This window comes from Acomys minous (assembly GCF_964271855.1).
Source record: "Acomys minous genome assembly, chromosome: 9".
Taxonomy (NCBI): domain Eukaryota; kingdom Metazoa; phylum Chordata; class Mammalia; order Rodentia; family Muridae; genus Acomys; species Acomys minous.
The window spans coordinates 67,363,096-67,383,688 of NC_140490.1; the positions used below are offsets into that span (position 1 = coordinate 67,363,096).

The 20,593-nt window shown below is 43.9% G+C and overlaps 1 protein-coding gene across 1 annotated transcript; it reads left to right on the forward strand.

Moving 5' to 3' along the window:
• The first annotated feature begins 598 nt into the window (after positions 1–598).
• NRSN1 (neurensin 1) lies at positions 599–18,252 on the forward strand. Its single transcript, XM_084794072.1, has 4 exons — positions 599–802; positions 2,787–2,856; positions 8,592–8,788; positions 16,557–18,252. The coding sequence occupies exons 3-4, from the start codon at positions 8,600–8,602 to the stop codon at positions 16,953–16,955; spliced, it is 588 nt and encodes a 195-aa protein (XP_084650198.1). The 5' UTR covers positions 599–802; positions 2,787–2,856; positions 8,592–8,599; the 3' UTR covers positions 16,956–18,252.
• Positions 18,253–20,593: the final 2,341 nt, after the last annotated feature.

Consider the following 20,593-nt stretch of genomic DNA (forward strand, 5'->3'; position numbering starts at 1 on the left):
TAGCAAATCAGGTACTGGGTAAATATGTTGTTGTTGTTGTTGTTGTTGTTGTTGTTGTTGTTGTTATTATTATTATTGGTTTATTTGTGACACATTCTCTTCTGGCAATCCTGAAACTCACCAGGCTAGCCTCAATCACAGAGATTCTCCTGCCTCTACCTTTCACGTGCTGAAATTAAAGGTGTGCACCACCACCCCTAGCTCTGTTTACTTTTTAAAAATCTAGTTGTCATCTCAACTATGTTAGAGTAGGAAGGTCTAAAGTTGAAGGTCCGCCTGGGCTTAAGCGGGTTCGAGGCCAGCCTATACAACTTTCGAGACCCTCCGTTTCAAAAGAAAAATACCATGAGGGCTGAGATATGTCTCAATAGTAGAGCGCTAGCTCATGGCTCAGAATTCAACCCCTAGTCCTTGGAGGAAAAAAGTCTTTTGAGACAGAATAAGCCAGAAAAGGAAAGCAGAGGTAAAATAAACAGTGAACAAGACGGGAGAGCCACACAGCCAGGGTGGGGACAAGGAGCTACCACTGGCAGGAAGGGGCGGTGCTCCAGGGCGGCCCTTCCCACCGGCCGCCTGCCCGAGTTGCGCGGACCCGGTCCCTACTCGTGGCTGCGCGCGCCTGGGCTGCGCGGGCACGTGGGCCTCCAGCTGTCAATCACACGCCGCTGAGCCTGAAGAGGCGGGAGTGGCTACGGCGGCGGCGGCGGCGGCGGCGGCGGCAGCGGCGACGATGGGACCCCAGCGAGAGATCTGCGGCTAGGTCGGCTGCACTTGCTCCACGGGTCGGGGATTGGAGGGACAGGTAACACCGCAGGAGGGCTGAGGGCTGTTCTGGGGCTGTCTTCACCTTGCTCTCCTCCCTTTCTCTTTCCTCCCGCCCTCCTCGCACACAAACCTCCATCAGTCTCTCTCCCTCCACCCCACCCCACTCCTGCTCCTCTCTTCCTCCTTCTTGTTCATAAAAAAAAAAAAATCATGCATATTAAATTTCACAAAAACGTAGCAATATATGACAACCAACTTCAGGCTTTGGAGGTTTGTGGTCTATGTTATGTAAGAATTTGGGGGTTGCACAGCTAAAACTTAAAAGAGTTTGCTTCCTGTAAGACCAGAAAAGTTGTATTTTCAGTGAGGCTAAAGCAGATGTATTTAGAATTTGCCTTAGGTTTCCCTTCCAGGTTCACTTGACCCCCTTCTCTGCCAAAATCACCACCACCGGCCCTCCTCACTCTTTGGCCATGTCAAAAGATGCTTTGACATGATTTTTGGACCGACTGCTTTTTGTTTTTAGATAGGGACACAAGGGTGGAGGTCAGACCAAGGCTGGCTACCTCACACACCAGCTGGAGTTGAAATAGCGAGAGCAGGCTTAATTGGTTCCTGGCTCTGTGGCGCCAATGTTTTCAGGACCTTGGAGAGCTTTCAGGGCTCCAGACAGGCCAGCGCCTTGGTGGAAGAGCTCTGCCATCAGTTTCTTCAGACACAAAAAAGGTGGCTTGTGAAAAGAAAGGATACTCCTGAGAGAGAGAGAGAGAGAGAGAGAGAGAGAGAGAGAGAGAGAGAGAGAGACAGACAGACAGACAGACAGACAGACACACACACACACACACACACACACACACACACACACAGAAACACAGACAGACACACTGATAGACACACAGACAGGCACACAGAGACAGAGACAGACAGACAGATAGAAACAGATAGAGACAGAGACACAGAGAGAAACAGAGAGATGGAGAAAGAGAGAGAGAGAGAGAGAGAGAGAGAGAGAGAGAGAACAGGAGAATCTAGGAGACAGAAGAAGGTAGTGAGGTAGTAGCTTTTGCCTGGCTCGATTTCTTTCGCTAATTCGATTCCTAGATTCTAATGTTACCTCATACACTACGCAAACTTAGGAGCAAGGAAATGGGTCTTGAAGATGGGGCAGCCATTCTGCATTATAGGCTGACCATAGAAATGCTGAAGACAGTTTGTAAGGTCCTTTCTGGGTTTACTCTCTCCTCCCCAATCTTCTACAGCCTCACAGGGGTGTCTGTTTAACAGGATTCTTAAAGGCCTTTTGGATGATACGGTCCTCAGGGTTTGTTTGTTTGTTTGTTTGTTTGTTTGTTTTTGACAAGACTAGAGTAACGCAGGAAGCCAATAGCTCAGTGGCTAGCAGCAGTCTCCTAATTGAATTTTGCATGGCCACCTGCTTCTCTTGAGCAGCTAGAGAATAAACTGATCGTGATAGGAAAAGAACGGATGCGGAAGTTAACTAAACACAATGAATAAATTGTCCAAAGAGATTTTCTGAGGATGTGATGTGTAAGCTTGTCTGAAGACAAAAGGATTGTAAAGATCATTTGTTTTGCAGAGCAGTTTTTTGAGATGCCTAGGAAACAAGATATCATCTTTCACTCAGAATATGTGGGATTAAAAAATAAGAATATGTGAGATATAAGCAGAGCAGTCAAGTTAATGTTAGCAACTTCAGGAAAACAATGGTGCAAAAATAAAAACAGCACCTACATGCTGAGGCTCACAAAGCCCTTGGGTTCACGTCACTTCAGTCACTCCAAAAATTATCCCAAGAAGCCATTAGAAAGTTTTAAACATGTTAGACTTCTAAGTTTGTTTTTGTTTGCTTTTTTTCTTATGTTTTTTTTTTAATTCAAGAAAAGCCAACTTTGCTCCTTCACAAAAAGGTCTTGGTCAATAGTTTTTATGAGTGGCTTGTAAAAAATATTTTTTAGATCTGTGTCATATCTGCAGAGTTATTGTTTTCTTTTATTAAATAGAATTGAAGAATGAACTTCTAAAAAGAAAGATCAAAGAATAAACAGGCAGAGAACAAGGAGAACACTGAAGGTAAGAGTCTGATTTTGTCATGTGTGAATGCAGATAATGAAGAAGTTTAAAGAAAGAATAAGGGTGCTTATTTTGGTTTTGAATTTATACAGCTTATTAATATATATGTGTAGATAGATAGATAGATAGATAGACAGACAGACAGACATATAGAGACATAGACGATGGTAGATGGCTAGAAGACAGAAGATATAAATAGATAGATAGATAGATAGATAGATAGATAGATAGATGACAGATAGATAAATGGATATAGCTAAATAGACAAATGTAAATGGATAGAAGATAATAGATATGAGTAGATAGATGAATTGATAGATGATAGATAGCCAATGGGCAGATGGAATATAGAAGATAGAAAGTGATAGATAGATGGATAAGTAGAGACAGATAACCATTGCTTGAAATATTCAGGCAACTAATAATGAATAAAATAATTATACGCTATTATCCCTCTTTTCTAAATTATAAAAATGACTGCCAATGCACTGGCATAGAGGGCATAAAAATACCCCCATTACACCCAGCTGTGATCTCTGTGATTATTGCAAAAAAAAAAAAATCTCTGAACTGATCCATTGGTAGAAACACATTTCAAGGTTTATGATTGTGCTGGTGAAATTCAAGAACCCTGGATTTCAAAGTGGCACAGCCCTTAGCTGGCTCTCATGCCTTCCTGTGTGCACTATGAATCGCATCGAGTCTTTTAAGGGAAATGACCTTTTGGGTTTGGTTCTGGATAAATGGTTTCAATGGCCTCTTTCTATACCTTGTGTCTCATAGCACTGGCCCTGTGGAAAGTGGCTGTAATGGAAATACCATTCTCATTAGATCAGGATCATTTTGAGGAAGAAAAAACAGTATAAAAAATTGAGAGTTATTTCAAAGCGAATAAGAAGAACAGGGCCTGAGCCTAGCCCACAAGTGACTCACACACAGAGCCATGGGAAAATATTCATCCACTTTGTGTCACAATTTGCTGCCTCCCTTCTCTCAAGAAGGCCATGAAGATAAACAGTATTATGCTTGCGATGTCCTCAGAGTTGCAGGAGGCACAAAGACTTATTTCTATCCCCATGACTGTGATCACTTTGAAAATAAAATGAGGATAACTGCATACCTACAGTTCAAAATTAAAATTCTCAACCATAGATAACACTGTACACTCTTCCACACACTCACAACACTGCCCGTGCTGGTCTGTCTTTCCATGCAGGGGGGTGGTACTCAGTGTTTGTGCTCTCACCTACTGTCCGTGTTACACAGGAAAGCTAGTTTGCTGAAGACAAATAATAGGAAGAAGCAAGCTGTGGATAGCCCTCATTTGTCAGTATCTACAACGTCCTTCAGGGAGAATACAAACAAATCCCTCTTCATAGGTGAGCAAACAGCCCCACGCAGATGTTTGGATTCTGTCATGACTCCAGACTGAAGGTATTAACTCAGTTGGTAAAATGTCTACTTCCCACGCACAAGGCCCTGGTATGACACCCAGTCCTACACAAACCGGGCATGGTGGTGAGTGCATACCTGTAATCCCAGCCTGTAATCCCTGTAATTCCTGACATGGAAGCAAGAGGGTCAAAAACTTAATTCTAGTCTCGGCTACAATGCTGTCCTGGACTAGAGACATTGCCCTCCCTACACACACACACACACACACACACACACACACACACACACACACAAAGAGACTCCACTAGAGTATTCACAAGTTATATACCAACAGTATCTCATTTACATATAATTCTAGAAAGTTCTCTTCTCTGGTTCTATGCTTGTACCTACCTCCTGAATTTTAAAGCTTTCTCTAAATCAAGGAGCCTGGTTAGATCTATCCATAACAACAGCCATTAATAGTGTTGACAGTACTGTTTTGGTGACTGCTGATACAGATATTTAATACACAGTAACAAAGCCTTGCTCAGTAAGGGAGTACTGATTCAAGTTCAAAGGCCTTTGCCCAGCCCTATGTTCCAGTATCCATCATAGCTTATTGCAAATTATTTAAAAATTGTCCAGCTTTAAAATCACTTTATGACACAACTTTATGTATCCTTTGTCTAATGCCGCAGGTGTCAGTCAACAGAGTGGATTCCAAATAACTATAACACTTTATCTGGAGACAGCTAGTTTCTGACTTACTAACTTCTCTTTGAGTTCTGTAACTCTACTGAGGTTCTTAGGTCCCCATATCTTCACTCTACTATGGTAGGTTTTAAAACTCATTTTCAAAGTGGTCATTGTCCTCTAGAGATCAGTCTCAAATAATTGTATCTTGAGAAAGGTGGGCGAATCTTCTCAGGCACACCCCCCCCCCGCCCGCATCAGGGGCTACTACTGAAGGCAGCATATATGATACTGGTGTAGTGTGTTAAACAAACAGTCTGTAAGCACTCAATCTAAGCTTCATACACACTGGAATGAAGGGCATGTTTGGGACTGACAGTCCATGAGGAAGTGGGGAATCAATAAGCTCATCCATTTGCCCACCAGAAAGTAAATGACTCATTCTGAAGATGTGTAGCCAACAACTCCTAGGGAAAAAAAACACACACATCTGGAAATAAAACCTTAGTCAGGCCAAACCTTCTTAGTGTATGATGAAAGCACAGCCCAGAGAAGTTAATACACTACTGTGTGATCTCATGACCAGAAACAAGGGCCTGGGTCCGTTTTCCGTTCTGTGTGGCTAGCATGACAAAGGCCATGCCTGCGCTTTTGGAAGCTGAAGCAAGGCTCGTCAGGGTTGATCTTTAGGAGTAGAATGCAGGCTCAGGGTCAAAATGTTTGCTTCATGACTCTTTGTCCACCTGCTTCCCCCCCTCCCGCCCCCCGCCCCACAACCCCATCCCAATACCGGCTTTTTTGTTTTTGTACAATTGTGTTATTAGCAAAGTTTAACTAATATTACAAAGTATGCTGGAAGTCAGCTGGGTTGAGGGTGAACATGATGAGTTTCAGGGACCTCTCAGCATCAGAGCTGAGTCGTAAGAAGGGGAACTTCAGAAACTGAGGGGAGCAGCTCCTCTTGTTGCTAGAGAAGGCGTTTTCATTCCTCCTATACCTGGTTTTGTTCTTTCTTGGAATTAAAGAGTCTGGTGCTCTGCAGGACACCCGAAGATTATATAAAGCATCTAGGTGAGTGGCTTCTGACTCCGGGCCCATGATTCAGACCAAGCTCTTGCACATTGTTGTAACCGTCATCTTTTGTCTCCTGCCTGACTCACAGTGCAACCTTTAGCAAGATCATTTTTCCATACCTCAGTTTCCTCAATGACAAAGCAGAGTTAGTAATACCAACACCACCTCCAGTTGCCTAAAATTTTTTATTAGAATGTCTTTAAAGGAGGCAGCTCTAAAATTATTCTACTTATGTGTCACTGGTAATCGGTGTTTTTTTCCTAATCCTATCTATTGTTTATGCGTTAAACAGAAGGCCCTGGAGAGGTCACCAAGCACTTAAGCTATAAGAATTAGGTACCATTCTTTTGATCCATCAGGCTTTGCTGTAGTCAAAGAAAATGCTTTTGAAAACCTTGACTAGTCATGAAACAAAACCCCTCTGAATGTCTAAAAGTTGGGGTTTTCTTAATGCTTACATTTACCTCTCCTGACATGTTCTCCTGAGGGATTTTTTATAGGTAGCTGTTCCTGAACAGAAAGTGCACAGGTGTTAAGCATACTGCCGGCCAGCATATAGAAAGATGAGGCAAGTTGGCGAGGACACCACCCACTTATGCCATTTTTCTGTCACCAACAGCATACTTTCCCAATTTTGACTACATTCCCTGATGAAATCCATTTGTAGCCGTAGTAGTTAAAAGGAAGTACTCCTGTGGGTTTGCTTTGTTCCTGTAGGACTGTTCCCAACCTGCACTGCCACCTGTCTCTATTGGTTCCTTTATGATTTGTGGGGACAAGACACTGACAAAAGCAACCTATGCAATTAAGGGCTTATTTTAGCCCATTGTGTCAGCAGGAACTGGAGGCAGCTGGTCACATTACATGCATGTTCAGGAAGGAGAGATAAATGCTGGTGCTCAGCCCATTATTCAGGTCAGATCTTCAGCCCATGGAGTAGCACTACCTGCCTTTACAGTAATTCTTCCCAATTTAATTAACCTAATCTAGAAAGCCCTACATGGGCACACTTAGGAGTCTGTTTTGATGACTCTAAACTCTTTAAAGTTGGCAATCACACTACCCAACCAAACTAAAAAGTCTGATGAACTATAGAGAACATTTTCGTCCTGAGACATTACTAGCTGATAGAACTATAGAGAATACTTTTTGTCCTGTAGACATTACTAGCTGGTTCCTTGACAGACTATTAGAACACTAATGCATTTTTCATGGCCTATCTTATAGCACAGTCCAGGACTTTCCCAGGAAAATATTTTCCCAATGAGAAAATAACTTTGGGTCTCACTTTGTCATATACGGTCAATGTCCAAACAAAGGAAACAATCTACAAAACGAAACTGAAAACTACCAAGTATTTCCCATATTTAGCTAAACACTTAACCGCTTATACAGAGATCAGGAAAACCAAAGAACACAGAACGGAGATGTTCCTCACCCACCAAAGCTATTAACCCCCTCAGTAATTCCTTACTAAAGATAATAAACAAAAACATTGGGCTTAGTGCTTAAGGTACTGGCTGCTCTTCTACAGGTCCGCAGTTCAATTCCCAGCACCCACACGATGCCTCCTAACCACCTAGAGCTCCAGTTCTAGGGGATCCGACACCCTCTTCTGGTCTCAGCAGGTACCAGACATACAAAAGGTAGACAGACTTACATGTAGACAAAACACCCAAACATATTCAATAAAGTTTTATTTTTTAAAAAATAACATGAATTATTAATCAAATCTATAGAAACTGCTGTCTCCAAGAGTAACAGATGGAACAAACCAACCTCAAATTCCCATCTTGCAAATGTGGCTCCCTAGCCAGCTTACCCACAACAAGTTTTATTTCATTCTCTTAAGTCTCATTTATACTAGACACTTGGGAGGAAATAGTTTTTAAAAAAAAGGGTCTATTGTCTGCATTAAATTGTCACACCCACGTGGACAGATACTTCCACAAAGGACAAAAACACATGGCCCTAGAACTAGTGAGATGTAAAGTAATAGCCCAGACACTTGTAATTAACAGCCCATGTAAGTCACTCCTCAGCTTTCTAACAAAGACTTCATATGACTTAGCGGTCACTTAAAATATCAGAGCATGCTACGTGAGCTCTGAACGCAAACACGGAAACTGCTAAGAGGAATACTGTACGCATCCTGGAAAGGAACATGCTTAAAAACCCAGAACAACCCAAGGCAAATTCCACCCATGGCCAGTGAGAGTGTCCACAAATTTCTTACATTAAAAGGTCTGTTATCAGATCTCTTTGTCAGCCACTTCCTATGTGCCTTGCGCTTATATTTTATATATAATTTAAATGACTGAAGCTGTGGTTTCTCCTTTGTTTGTGGAGAACAAATCCTAGGCACGGACTACTGGTGTGAGAGGGGGGGTGATTTTACAGTCAACAGAAGAAAAGAGTGGATGATAAGGTAGGTGGCTATTTAAAAGTACCGTTTCCCTTAAGAAAAGAGAATTGTTTTAATAGCCTGGTCTGGCATGAACCAGCCTAGTCCTTGCCTTTAATATGTCTTTTGATCCTGAAGTCCAAGAACTAGCCCATGGGGCTGATTTCTGTGGATGCTGTCATTCCAGCTGGGAAGATGACTTCTTGCAGCAATACCTGTGGGTCCAAGCAAGCCCAGGCTGACACTGAGGGTGGGTACCAGCGCTATGGAGTTCGGTCCTACCTGCATCAGTTTTATGAGGACTGCACTGCCTCCATCTGGGAGTATGAGGATGATTTCCAGATCCAGAGATCGCCTAACAGGTGGAGCTCGGTATTCTGGAAGGTGAGGAAAGGAGCAATGGGGAATATATATATATGATGTGGAAAATACAAGAGCTACAGGGAACTGAGTGGTTCTCTGTGCACGCCTCAATCCTGGTGAAATTAAATGCATTGTTCTTCCTTTGGGAAAGAGATTATAAAGTTTGGATCAAAGAAAGCCTCTAAATGCACCATAATTACTTGACTATAGGGTTCAGAGGCCCAGCACTTAGTAGTCTTGCTAGTCATTAGCTTGCTACTTCACTCATTAACTGTGAAGGACTCATATGAAGGGCAGTGTGTTCTTTCGGCCTCCCTTATGGCCTGGATAGGTATCTATTGTAGTTTAAATGTGTGACTTTCCCTACAGGTTCCTGTGTCCTAACATTTGGTTCCTAGCTGCTGGTGCTATTTTGAACAATGGTGAAACTTTTAAGAGGCAGGGATTAGCTGGGTTAAGTGGGTCCCTAGAGGGTGGGCCTTGAGATTTACACTGTTTCCTGACTTCTTATGTGCGCTGTGCTTCCTGACTGTCCAGAGGGAGCAAGGCCCTGATGCTGCAGTCAGGAGCCAAGCCTTCCCCAGCCATGGTGGATCAATTGTGTTCCCTCAAACTGTACACCAAAGTAAATCCCTCCCCAGCCCTTCACTTGCTTCTTTTAAGTGTTTTTTCAGTGTTTAAGAGAAGGAACTAACTCTGTATCATCTAGGACCTTAGAAATAGTTACTAAAAGAAATCATTAGGTGTTGAGAAAGCATTAATGCTGAAACATGGCCCTGTAGTCATAACATGAGCTCAGTCCTCATCATATAGGGGACCACAGGGCTCTCTAAGGTACCTCATTAGTGCATGCATGCCGTATCTCAAGAGATGCTTAACACTGATGGCATCTGTATAATGATGGCATTGAAGTTCTGAAAATGATGAACAAGAAACAAAACTTTTCCTACTTGTGTGGAGATTACGATCTGCCCCAGTTAGCAGGAACCCAAGGCAGCTAGTCCTGTGCATCTGTAGTCAGGAAGAAGAGAGAGATGAATGCTAGTGTAGCTGCATAAAGGCCCTAAGAGCACCTCAAGTGACTACAGCTAAACACATAAGAGGAAGAAGGTAATGAGAACGGGCACAGGGGTACAGTGATGAGAAACACTGAGGAGCGGGGATGGAGGTGAAATCTGAGCAAACGGACAAGAATGTGCTCAAGCTGGATGGCAGTTAGAGCTGAGAACAGCCATCCCAAAGCCCCTGGAAGAGAAACAAAGACCAGTCTAAAAGGGGAGTCATAATGGGGAAGGAGATGGATTCAGAAAAACAACAGCACAGAGGGTTTCTGTGGGGTTTTGTAGACAATGGCAAAGACATGGGCTTTTATCTCGAGAAATAGGGAAATCCTTCTGAGGAAGTCAGAGTGATGAGTATTTTATCAAGATCTTTCTGGCTGCTGAGCAGAAAATAAGTCATCAGAGGACGAACACAGCAAGAGACAGTGGTAGCTTAGGTTGGGTGGGGGTCAATGGTCTAGCTTAGCATAAAGTTTGAGGGCCAGGCCGTCAAAATATGCTAATGAGAAGAAGCCATCAAGCAAGATTTCAGGCCCTCAGCCTGAGCTTGTGTCCTGGATGATGCAGCGACCTGCTTAGATGGAGCTCTCCAGCCAAGGCGTGGGACAGGCGGAACCCACGAGTGTGACGTTGGCTCGCAGAAGGCAACTACTACACCAATAGAGACAGCTCGCTAGTGGCCATTCCCGTTGTCTGCCTCGGCGCATGAACTGAGGTCATTCAGAGATAGAATGGACAGGAGGTGCCAGCCGAGTCAACCTGGGAAAAGGCAATGGACACAGACAAGGGTGCCTGAGTGCCCCAGTACTTAAGAAATGGGGAAACTTTTAGGAGAGGACACTGAGAAGAGTCCCCCCCTCAGAGGATGCCTGGGGGCTTGTCTGGCTCCAAGATTCTGTGCTTATTCTGAAAGATCCCACAGTTTTTACCCAGGTAGTGACTTAAATGGAAATGTGTTTCTAGATGTCGCAAGACTTCTGCCTACTGAATATGAGCATAGATTCTTGTCATAGGCCATATAAACCCAAACCTGAGCTCTTGCATTTCATAGCTCTGTAACACTGGTTAGTGACATTTCACTTACCATGTAAATAGCATGAGGCTTGAGATGGTATTTAAAAAGTGCTTAAGACAACAGTCAATAAGTTTTGGCTGTGTTAGCAACCATTACTTCATTCCAATTAGAGTACAGAGTTCTGAAGTGGAAATCAAACTGGAAATCTGGTGAATATTAGGGAACCTAGCCATTAATGTGGATGGCCCAAGGCTTGTGTTCATTCAAAACTGTACTGTTGTCACAGAATATACGTTTGAGTTAGACAAGTCCATATCTTTGTTCTGTAGAAATCTCAGCTCAGATGAATCCCTATTGGCCTGGATCAATGAAATGCACACTCGAGCCAGGCACATCTTACACAGATGATTTCCTCCCTCCTCTCTGCTTTCTGTCTCCACTCTCTCCTCCTTCCTTCCCACCTTGTCTGTCCCCTCCTCTCTTCCTCTCCATACATATATATGTATGTATACAACTGAGTGGACTATATTTACTTTCCCAATATCTTTAAATGCCACTGACATAAAGAACAATTAAACGTCTGGGTACTTCCAAAGCACTGGTGTGTGATTTGGGAACCGCGAATCCATTAAACACTATAAAACTCTGAAAATAAAGAATTCACAGTAAATGCCCAACTCTATCAGGATTTTAATATTTTCCCTTCTATCTTACACAAGTAATGTCCAGACTCTAGACCACATGGAAAATGCGATAGAGTACATAGGATCTATTCTTGTCTCTGAATGAGATATAGCAATTCACAGTTAAATGGAGGAAGTAGATATGGACACATATTATTACAATCCAGCATGCCAACTGCTCCTATCAAAGTATTCAAGGCACATATTGAGAACACAGACTTGGGAAGCATGAAACAGTGTGTATCTTGTGCAGCCTGGAGAAGTTGCTCCCAGCAGAGAGTCCCTGTGCATCTGCAGGAGCAAGGCACATGGTAGAACGAAGCGCATTGCAAATGTGGAGGGGTGGAAGAGCATAGGAGACAGCAGGGACCCAAAGAGAGCGAACAGCATGGCAGGGGTGTTTATAGGTCTAGAGAGAAGGGTCAGAGGTGAGCTGGGAATGCATTCAGAGGCTCACAGAAGGCTTTGGGTACAATAGAAATTTCTCCATGTCCTCACAGTGTAGTGATTATGGGGAGGAAAAAAAGATAATATTTAGACTTGACGAGTGTCTCATAATCCAGGGTGAACACAAACTTCCAATGTATATGATAGTCCTTGTGACTCCGGAATTTTAATAACTAGGAGAATACAGTTTCCAGGCATCAGAGAGGACTAAGGTTGGATTTCAAGGTCAAGAATGACGCCAAGCAGTGAACATGGGAACATAATTATTAAATATAGAAGCTACTGCATTTGCTTGTATGCCAGAGGGGATAATGTCTGTGAAGTGCAAGGGCTGATGGGTAAGTCCATTACTCTGCTGGAGGGGTACCAATCGTACTGTGTGGGGTCAAAGAAGGCAACAGGGCTTACAGAGAAAGCAACAGTCGTCCTCGGGAACGGGGAAGGACCAAAAGCCAGTTCTAACTCCCTATGAAATTTGAAAGATTTCTATCCCAGATGGCTCTTTCACATTCGCTCCATGCAGCCTTCTCCTCCTCCGTGCCCAGCAGCTTCTGGCCTCCAGCGGTCATTATTGCCTCCTCCATCACAGAACAGCTGTGCCACAGAGGCTGTCTGCTGGCTCTGTCTACCAGCTTGGCACACACTGTGAATTCAGACCTCACCAGCACACTAGGGAACAAGGAAGGAGATGTTGGTCAAATTAACAGCAATTTTTGGCTGATTTCTGGAACCCAAGGTTGCCTCTCTAGCCAACTCTCCTTTGCTGCATCAGGGAACGGGTTTCACACGTGCTCTGCAGAACTCAGGCAGACATCAGGAGTCATAGCCTAGATGTTGGAAGTCTACCATCACCTACTGAGGTCTTGCAAACTCGCCTCTAGTATCGGCTCCACCACCCCATCGCCCTAGAATGCTCTTGGGACCTGGATGGGACCACTCCAGCAGCATTCCAGCCCTCCCATGCACATGGCACTGAACAGTCCTACAGTGCGCTCGCGCTCTCTCTCTCTCTCTCTCTCTCTCTCTCTCTCTCTCTCTCTCTCTCTCTCTCTCTCTCTCTCTCTCTCTCTCTCTCTCTCTCTCTCTCTCTCTCTCTCCTTAAACGACCTTTGTGTGGCTATGCTTTTTTACTGATTTGTCTCCAGGATCTAAGACTGCTTCAGCTCACAACTATGTTCGGATACAGTTCACATGTCGCCTGATGGAGTCACCCCCAATTTTAAATTTCTCCCAGAATTCCAACATGATATTAGGATCAGGCTATACATTCCACCTGTCCTCCCCTTCGTGGTCTTCATGTGACTGTAAGAAGCAGTTGCGTCATGATTCACTCATGACCTCTTCATGCCTTCTCAGGTTTGCAATTCCCCCCTCCCTACCCACTGTTTGGAGACTCCATGGCACGCATGCGTTGATTGCTGACAGCCAATGATGACTGTCTCCTCCCCCTTCCTCTGAGACTCTAATGGAGATGAGGGAGGAAGGAGGTTCCCTGCCTAGTCAGGCTTCAGTTCTGACAATGACCAGCACTTCCTCCATGTGGAAGCCTTGGTTTGCTGTTCGCTTGTGAGCGATGCTCTAAGAGTAGATTTTGTGTCGTGCTCTGCTCAGCTGAGAAGCAGGCTGTGCTGAGATCACTGTGGCCTGCATTCAGTAGGCTAGAGGCTGGGCTTTGCCGGTCAAGAGTGCTTTCAGAGTCGGACCCCAATACGGACTCTGAAGAAGCACGGCAGGAAAGGATGGGATGTTGCCTCCCAGGCTTTACAGAAACTGCCAAACCAAGGCAAACACAGCTTTGCCTCTCTCCGTGTCTGAGGTTCAGTACCAGTTCTTAAGGAAGGAGGTAATTTACTGACGTGGGAAACAAGTCACCATGGATATGTAAGTTAATATAGTTTGTGCTTCCAGAATTTTCCAACATGAGTCATTTTTTGAAGAGTTATAAATAATGGCTAGTCTCTGAAGGTGAATTTACTTACCATCATTTTTAGCAATCCAAAATATGATTTTACAACCCAATTTTTTCCACATCACTTGCATCTTACCCAGAATAGTTTCTCTGTTTTTATTTAGTCTCATGCTGACATTTTTTGTCTTTTACGTTCTTCACTGTATTATATTAAAGAGGATGTGTCCATATATGGTCTATAAAACTCTTTTGAAATTAAAATAAATACTAGGCAGGAAATATGCAAAATAGTAATTGGCAGAGTATTATGGGCATAAGAAGAGCAGGGGATCACACTGATCCAGATTGTATTGACTACAGAAGCTTGGAATGCACTTCTTGCACACGATAGGCTGCAGTTTCTGATGATGGCTATGAAAGTCCTTACTTCTCATAGGCGGTTGTACTAAATGTACTGCATCTAGCATGTTGCCTGGGCCACCCCTGATGTAATGTCAATCAATGCCTATAAAATTCAACAGATAAATACACATGCTTTAAATTTAAGTAGGATTTAAGTAGGATTACATATTTGTTTATTTTCCTAACCTTGTTACTCTAACTTAAAGCAATTAGGGATGGGAGGAAATGAAAAAAGACATTTAAAAATTTGTTAGTTCATCCCTATTCCAGTGTTAACGATTTTTATTCCAAATGTTGTAACTGTTTTAATGCTGTTAACCAAAGGCGCTTTTCCCCCCATCATAACAGCTACTCATCATAGTTTGTTACATAGCAAAACACAAAGCTAAGTGCCTTTAGCACAGTCATATTTAATTTTCACAATGTCATAATGTGGAGACTCTCATTGCTTGTCATTCTATTTGCTTCTATGATTCCAACACAAGCTGCAGGATACAAGCCCAAGGGGGGTCTACCTACCCCTCCTGTGTGGGTTCAAATCACCACAAGACACATCCCAGAATGACAATAAAGGGAAAGAGAAGAATGTTAACTGTATCAATCAGGGTTCTCTAAAGAAACAGAACTAACAGAATTAACATTGTGTGTGTGCGCGCACATGCACGAGTGTGTGTAATATATATGCACATATATGTATGTATACATAAATATATACATATGTGAATGTAGATACATACATACATACATACATACATACATACATAGGGGGTATTGGAGTGACTTACAGGCTATGATCAGGGGAGTCCAAGCCTGGCTGTCTCCCGACCAAAAGGCCAAGGACTCAGGAGTTGTTCAGTCCACAAGGCTGGATGTCTCAGCAGTCTCAGTCTGGTGCTGGAGGCCCCAAGGATTCCTAGAGAGCTGCTCGCTTTCGTCGACATTGGAATCCCAAATAAATAGGTTCTAATGAAAGGCAAGTGAATGTCTCAGTAATAGAATGGGTGAACTTGCCATTGGGAGTGGGAGCAAGCAGGCAACAAAGGGAACATGTCTTTCTTCTACTGACCATCCACCCATAGTCCCCTTCTCCTGCTTCCTGAGCAGATGGGGTGTGAGCAAGTGGTGTTCTTGCACCTTCACAGCCATGGAGTTGGGCCAGACATGCCTTCCCCATCACAATAAGACCATATCTTCTTGAGCCCAAACAAATCCTCCCTCACGGAGGTTTCTTTTACCAGAGCTCTGGTTACACAAATGAGAGCCTAACATAAATGTGTTGCCCTTAAGGAAATCTTGACTTGAGGCACGTGTTGCTCTAACGTGTTGGTGTCTGCACTAGTTCTACTCACTTGGCTACACATGAAAAGAAACAGAGACTGGATCTGGGGTCATCTGTGTGCCCTCCAGGCCCTGTCTCTGCAATGGGTCTATTTATAGCCTATGACTGAGCCTCTGGAGACTCCACATCTTTAACTGGTAGCACTGGATCCTTCTGTCCTTACTTTTGGAAGGCATCGGCATTCATAAGGACTCCCGGATCCTTAGGACCACATCTCTCTGTTGAGAATGCTGGGTTTGTTACTCATTGCATTGAAGATACACACCACAGAGACACCGAACAAGGGAGTGAGAAAGAATGAATTATAAGGTGTAGCTTTTCTTAGAGAACTCTTGGAGGGACTAAAGAAGCAATGGTGTACTCTGGATTGGCTAGACAATTCTCTGATAAAGTTTGTCTATAAGGGAGGCAGACTATATAGTAAGATAACGGGCATGGTAGAAAAAGGAGTAATAGGCCTATTGGCTGGGAAGAGCAGCCTACATGGTGACCATGTTTTGTAAAAGCTATGAAAGAATCATGAAGCGGTTGGTCTTGTCTTCTTCCACGGTGGTCACAGGTTGAGTTTGTCTGAGTTGACACTCCGTGGAGATGTGTTGTGCTTGACGTAACATACTAGGAGATGGCAACCTCAGGTGACATCAAAGTTTCAGAGAACAGAGTCAGGCCAGCTCTAGGCATCAGGACAGATTCTTTCTTATCACCAAGTGAAGCATGTGAATAAAGTTGGGTTCCTTCAGCTTGTACAAGTAGAAAGCAGCCAAGATTTGGGGCTGCACTTCCCGGCTGGCATTAAATGCCACCCTTCCACTTTAGATGTAAGATTCTGGTTTTTATCTAGATTACGGGTGGTCTGGGTGGTACCCTTGTGGCTGAGTGGCAGCAGAAGGGGTCAGCTGCTCACTTCTCCTGCTTCTGTCTTTACCTCTCTAGGTCGGACTCGTCTCAGGCACTGTCTTTGTGATTCTTGGACTAACTGTCCTGGCAGTGGGCTTTCTTGTGCCCCCGAAGATTGAAGCTTTTGGTGAAGCTGATTTCATGGTGGTCGACACACATGCCGTGCAGTTCAATGGCGCCCTGGACACGTGCAAGCTGGCTGGAGCTGTGCTCTTCTGCATCGGGGGCACGTCCATGGCTGGGTGCCTACTGATGTCCGTGTTTGCCAAGAGCTATTCCAAAGAAGAAAAGTTCCTCCAACAGAAGTTTAAAGAGCGAATAGCAGACATTAAAGCCCATGCGCAGCCCATCACTAAAGCTCCAGGCCCAGGAGACACCAAGATCCCAGTTACTTTGTCCAGAATTCAGAATGTGCAGCCTCTGTCAGCCACTTGAAACATTTGCCACCTCAGGCCTCCCCTCTCTGATTTACATGCATCATCGTTTAAAAAAAAAAAGGTAGCCAGTTTTTGAGGTGACGTGCATTTGGCAGTGACCCATCCCCAAGTTGTGTGAGGCTGGACACGGTGTCATGGAGGTGTAGTTCAAGTGACAGTGGATGTCATATGTCAATCTATGGCTGCTTCTGATGGGTTCTGCCAGCCCTCTGGAGCTAGTCTCTCTGGTTTATCAATGTTGTGTTATTTTCTGTGTTACTTGAAAGCACTGAGCAGTACAGACCAGCCCAACCACTGCATTCTCTAACTGGCTTTTCTGATCCTTCCGTGTGGTGCTGCCTTCCACGCCTGTCTGTGTATGACAGCACCGTGTGTTCATAGAAGCGCTGTTTCCTGATTTTGGTCTGGATGTTAGACAATTTAACTCTATCTTAGCATAAAAGTCCTAAGAATGAATAAGAATTTATAAATGTTCTATGTAAATCGTTTTGCTTTCTCTAGGTGTTTTTTCTTTTCACTTAAAGAGGTAAAATTGCCAATTTTGGAATCTTGGTAAAAGCAACGATAATAATATTGAGAGTATATATTTATGTCATATCTGAAAACAGTTAAACACTAGAAAATTCAAGTTCCTGCCATTAACTTTGTCGTGTGACTTTGCAGGAAAAAATGGTCCCCAGGCCTCAGTTTCCCCTCCTACATATGAAGGTTTAAGAACCTTCCCTTCTCAAGTATCTGCATTTTTTTTCAGTCGTGTGTCATTGAGTCTCATTTCTGGGGATATTTGTGATGGTCTCATGTTGGGGTATTTTTCAGAACTGGATTCTTGGAGTTTCCAACTCTGCCTACTTTACCATATTTACCATAAATACTGAACCTAAGAAGGCTGGATGGTGCCGGCTTGCTTCTATAGAGAGGAGTAAGTTATCCTCAGGTCTCATGTTGGTGTTAACCTTAAAAAGAATTTTAATCTTCTAACAGGAGAAACAAAGCCCCAAATCCTCAAGATGTGCCCTTGCATTTTCATTTAATCTGCAAATGTAGATTAGACTGAAGAAAGGGGAAAGTGTAACTGCGGTACTCCTGAATGCACCCCTTAGAGTTTTGCCTTTATATGTATACATAGACTTCATGTAAAGGGTAAATAAAACATGCGGATGGGCCAGACTAGAACTGCACTGTCATCCTCCCTACGTGGCTCTTTTCTCTCCAACATGTAATTTTCCATTCTGAGGCTGAATAAGCTCTGATGTTTCCCTGACTAAGTGGAAGAATAAATGAAGCAATTAGTGGTCTTTGTGTGTGATGTTTATTTTGCACCCTGCAGCATAACAGGGCAATCAGAACCCTCAGTGAGGCTCCTCTGCCAGGTTTTGTAGAATTCCTTCTGGTTTCCTCAGATTCCCTACCTTCCCATGGAAGTACTGCTTTAATTTTATTCTTTTGAAGCCATACACAAGGTCCCCAAACATCTGTCTTGAGCACCTTTCCTATGCATGCTTCTGTCTTGGTACCAGCGAATCATGGAGAGTGAGGCTCTGGGATGAAAGCTGATAATAGGTGGTGGGGTTTGGAGACTTCAGACTTCTTCAGTGTAGAAGCAGCTCCATCTCTTAGAAAACATTTGGGGGGAAGGTGTACGTCCCCATGAAAAACTGTACCTACCAGGATAGTGGGTAAGAGGGGAGGACATCCTATTGAAACTTTAGGTGTGAGAAGCCTGGGAGAAAGAGGAAATAGAAGGATCCAGCGGGTCCTGGAAAACTACAAGCGAGTCTGGGCCCTGGGGTCCTCCGCAAACTGTGGCAACAGCCAAGGAAAAAAATAGGCAGTAAACCTTGAACCCCTACCCAGACTAGCCGATGGACATTCTCCACTGTTGAGTGGAGAAGGAGATCTAACTTTCACACAAACTCTGGTGCCCCATATTTGACCATGTCCCTTGGATGGAGATGCCTGGTGGCACTCAGAGGAAAGATAATAGGTCACCAAGGAGACACTTGATACCGTATGAGCATATTCAGGGGGAGGAGGTCCCCCTCAGACACAAACTTAGGGGAGGGGAAGGGAGTAGGGGGGAAGTGGGAGGAAGGGAGGAATGGGAGGATACATAGGATGGGCTAACAACTGAGATGTAATATGAATAAATTAATAAAAAATGTATAAAATAAAGAAAGAAAGAAAGAAAAGAAAAGAAAACATTTGGGGGGGAAGCCACAATGAATAAGATGGAAGTTACGTCTTGAACAGATAGCTGACGTTCCCAGACTCTGCTTGGGCCCAGCCCTGTGAAAGTGGAAGCCAATACGTAGCCATGCAGCCTACCAGGCAGGCATTGAGCAACACAGAGGAAAGACTGGACAGGAAGGGCAATGACTATAGTGATCCCTACAGTGGGTAGGGATGCAAGCCATATGCTGTCAGTGGGTATAAACCAACAGCCATCTTAAAGCTAGTCATGTGCCTACATTGTAGAAAGGATGGCCTCCGAGCCATGGACCTGGTTGACTTTACACTGCAGTTTCCCTTTGACACAAACTTCAGAAACTGTAGTACCTCCATGAACATTTACCTATAGAGGGAAGATAGAGACGAGCCACTGAGACTATGTCTGAAGAGCCTTGGAAATGAGATCTGGCCTGGAAGTCACATGAGCATGGGATCTTGGGGTCAACAGAGGCTTCAAATATGTGGCTCTCTGGGCAGAATCTCTTGGGTCAACACTGATCTACTGACTAAGCCACCTCCATTGCTTGGGCTTTCCCTGCCTCATCACAACTCACACCCTATGGTAGCCCTAGGTGGTTAGAAAACTCACCTCATATGAGGAGAAAAGTCTGCTTTTCTAGCCCTCCCATTCATTGGACAAGATTCCTTAGGCAAGTGACCCCAAGCCCCAAGAAACACGTAATTCACTGAATCACTCTGAGTCCTGTCATCAACTTTCTTGGTCCTTTTTTTCAAGGAGACATTTTCACATGTTCTTAATGTTTCCAATATATCTATGTTGTCAGTTAAATGGCGATTCCTCCCTCCCCCCTAGCTTTAAAGATGCCAGAGATTTGTAAAGATTATAAGTTCTAACTTCACTAACAGTACACCTCCACCCATAGCTTTGGCATCCTATGTAAATAGCTCCTTTATCTGTGTACTGATCATCCCGGCCTACTGAGGCCTGGCCCAATTCCTCTCCTGTATTGTTCTGGCCCATGCTCCAGAATCCTGCCTTTAAATCACACTCAGCCCTTCCCCCTTTCCAGATGTGGCTGCACTGGAGCCTCAGTCTTCACTCACAATGCTTATTTTTTTCTGGGAAAAATAAGCTCTCCCTCCCTGGAAACATAACTCCTTACTTAAGGCAACACTGGGAAGTGCTGGCCCTAATACCAAGAGCTAGGAAGGAACACCTTTGAAGGGGTTTATATGCATTCATTCATTTAATCCTGACACTGCTCCCAATCATGATGTCTGGACTAATAATCATATGTCCATTTCATAAGGAAGAAATCGGCAAAGAGAAGGCAACTCCAACAAGGATAACCTGTAAGTGACTGCTGTGTGGACATGAAATGTCCCACACTAACGCATATATTGGAATATGTGGTCCCCAGATAGTGGCACTGTTTTTAGAAAGAT

Excerpts from the sequence above, each read along its gene's own strand:
- NRSN1 (XM_084794072.1), top strand. The coding sequence starts at position 8,600 with ATGACTTCTTGCAGCAATACCTGTGGGTCCAAGCAAGCCCAGGCTGAC. Across the intron at positions 8,789-16,556 it reads GGAGCTCGGTATTCTGGAAG|GTCGGACTCGTCTCAGGCAC; the intron begins GTGAGGAAAGGA and ends TTACCTCTCTAG.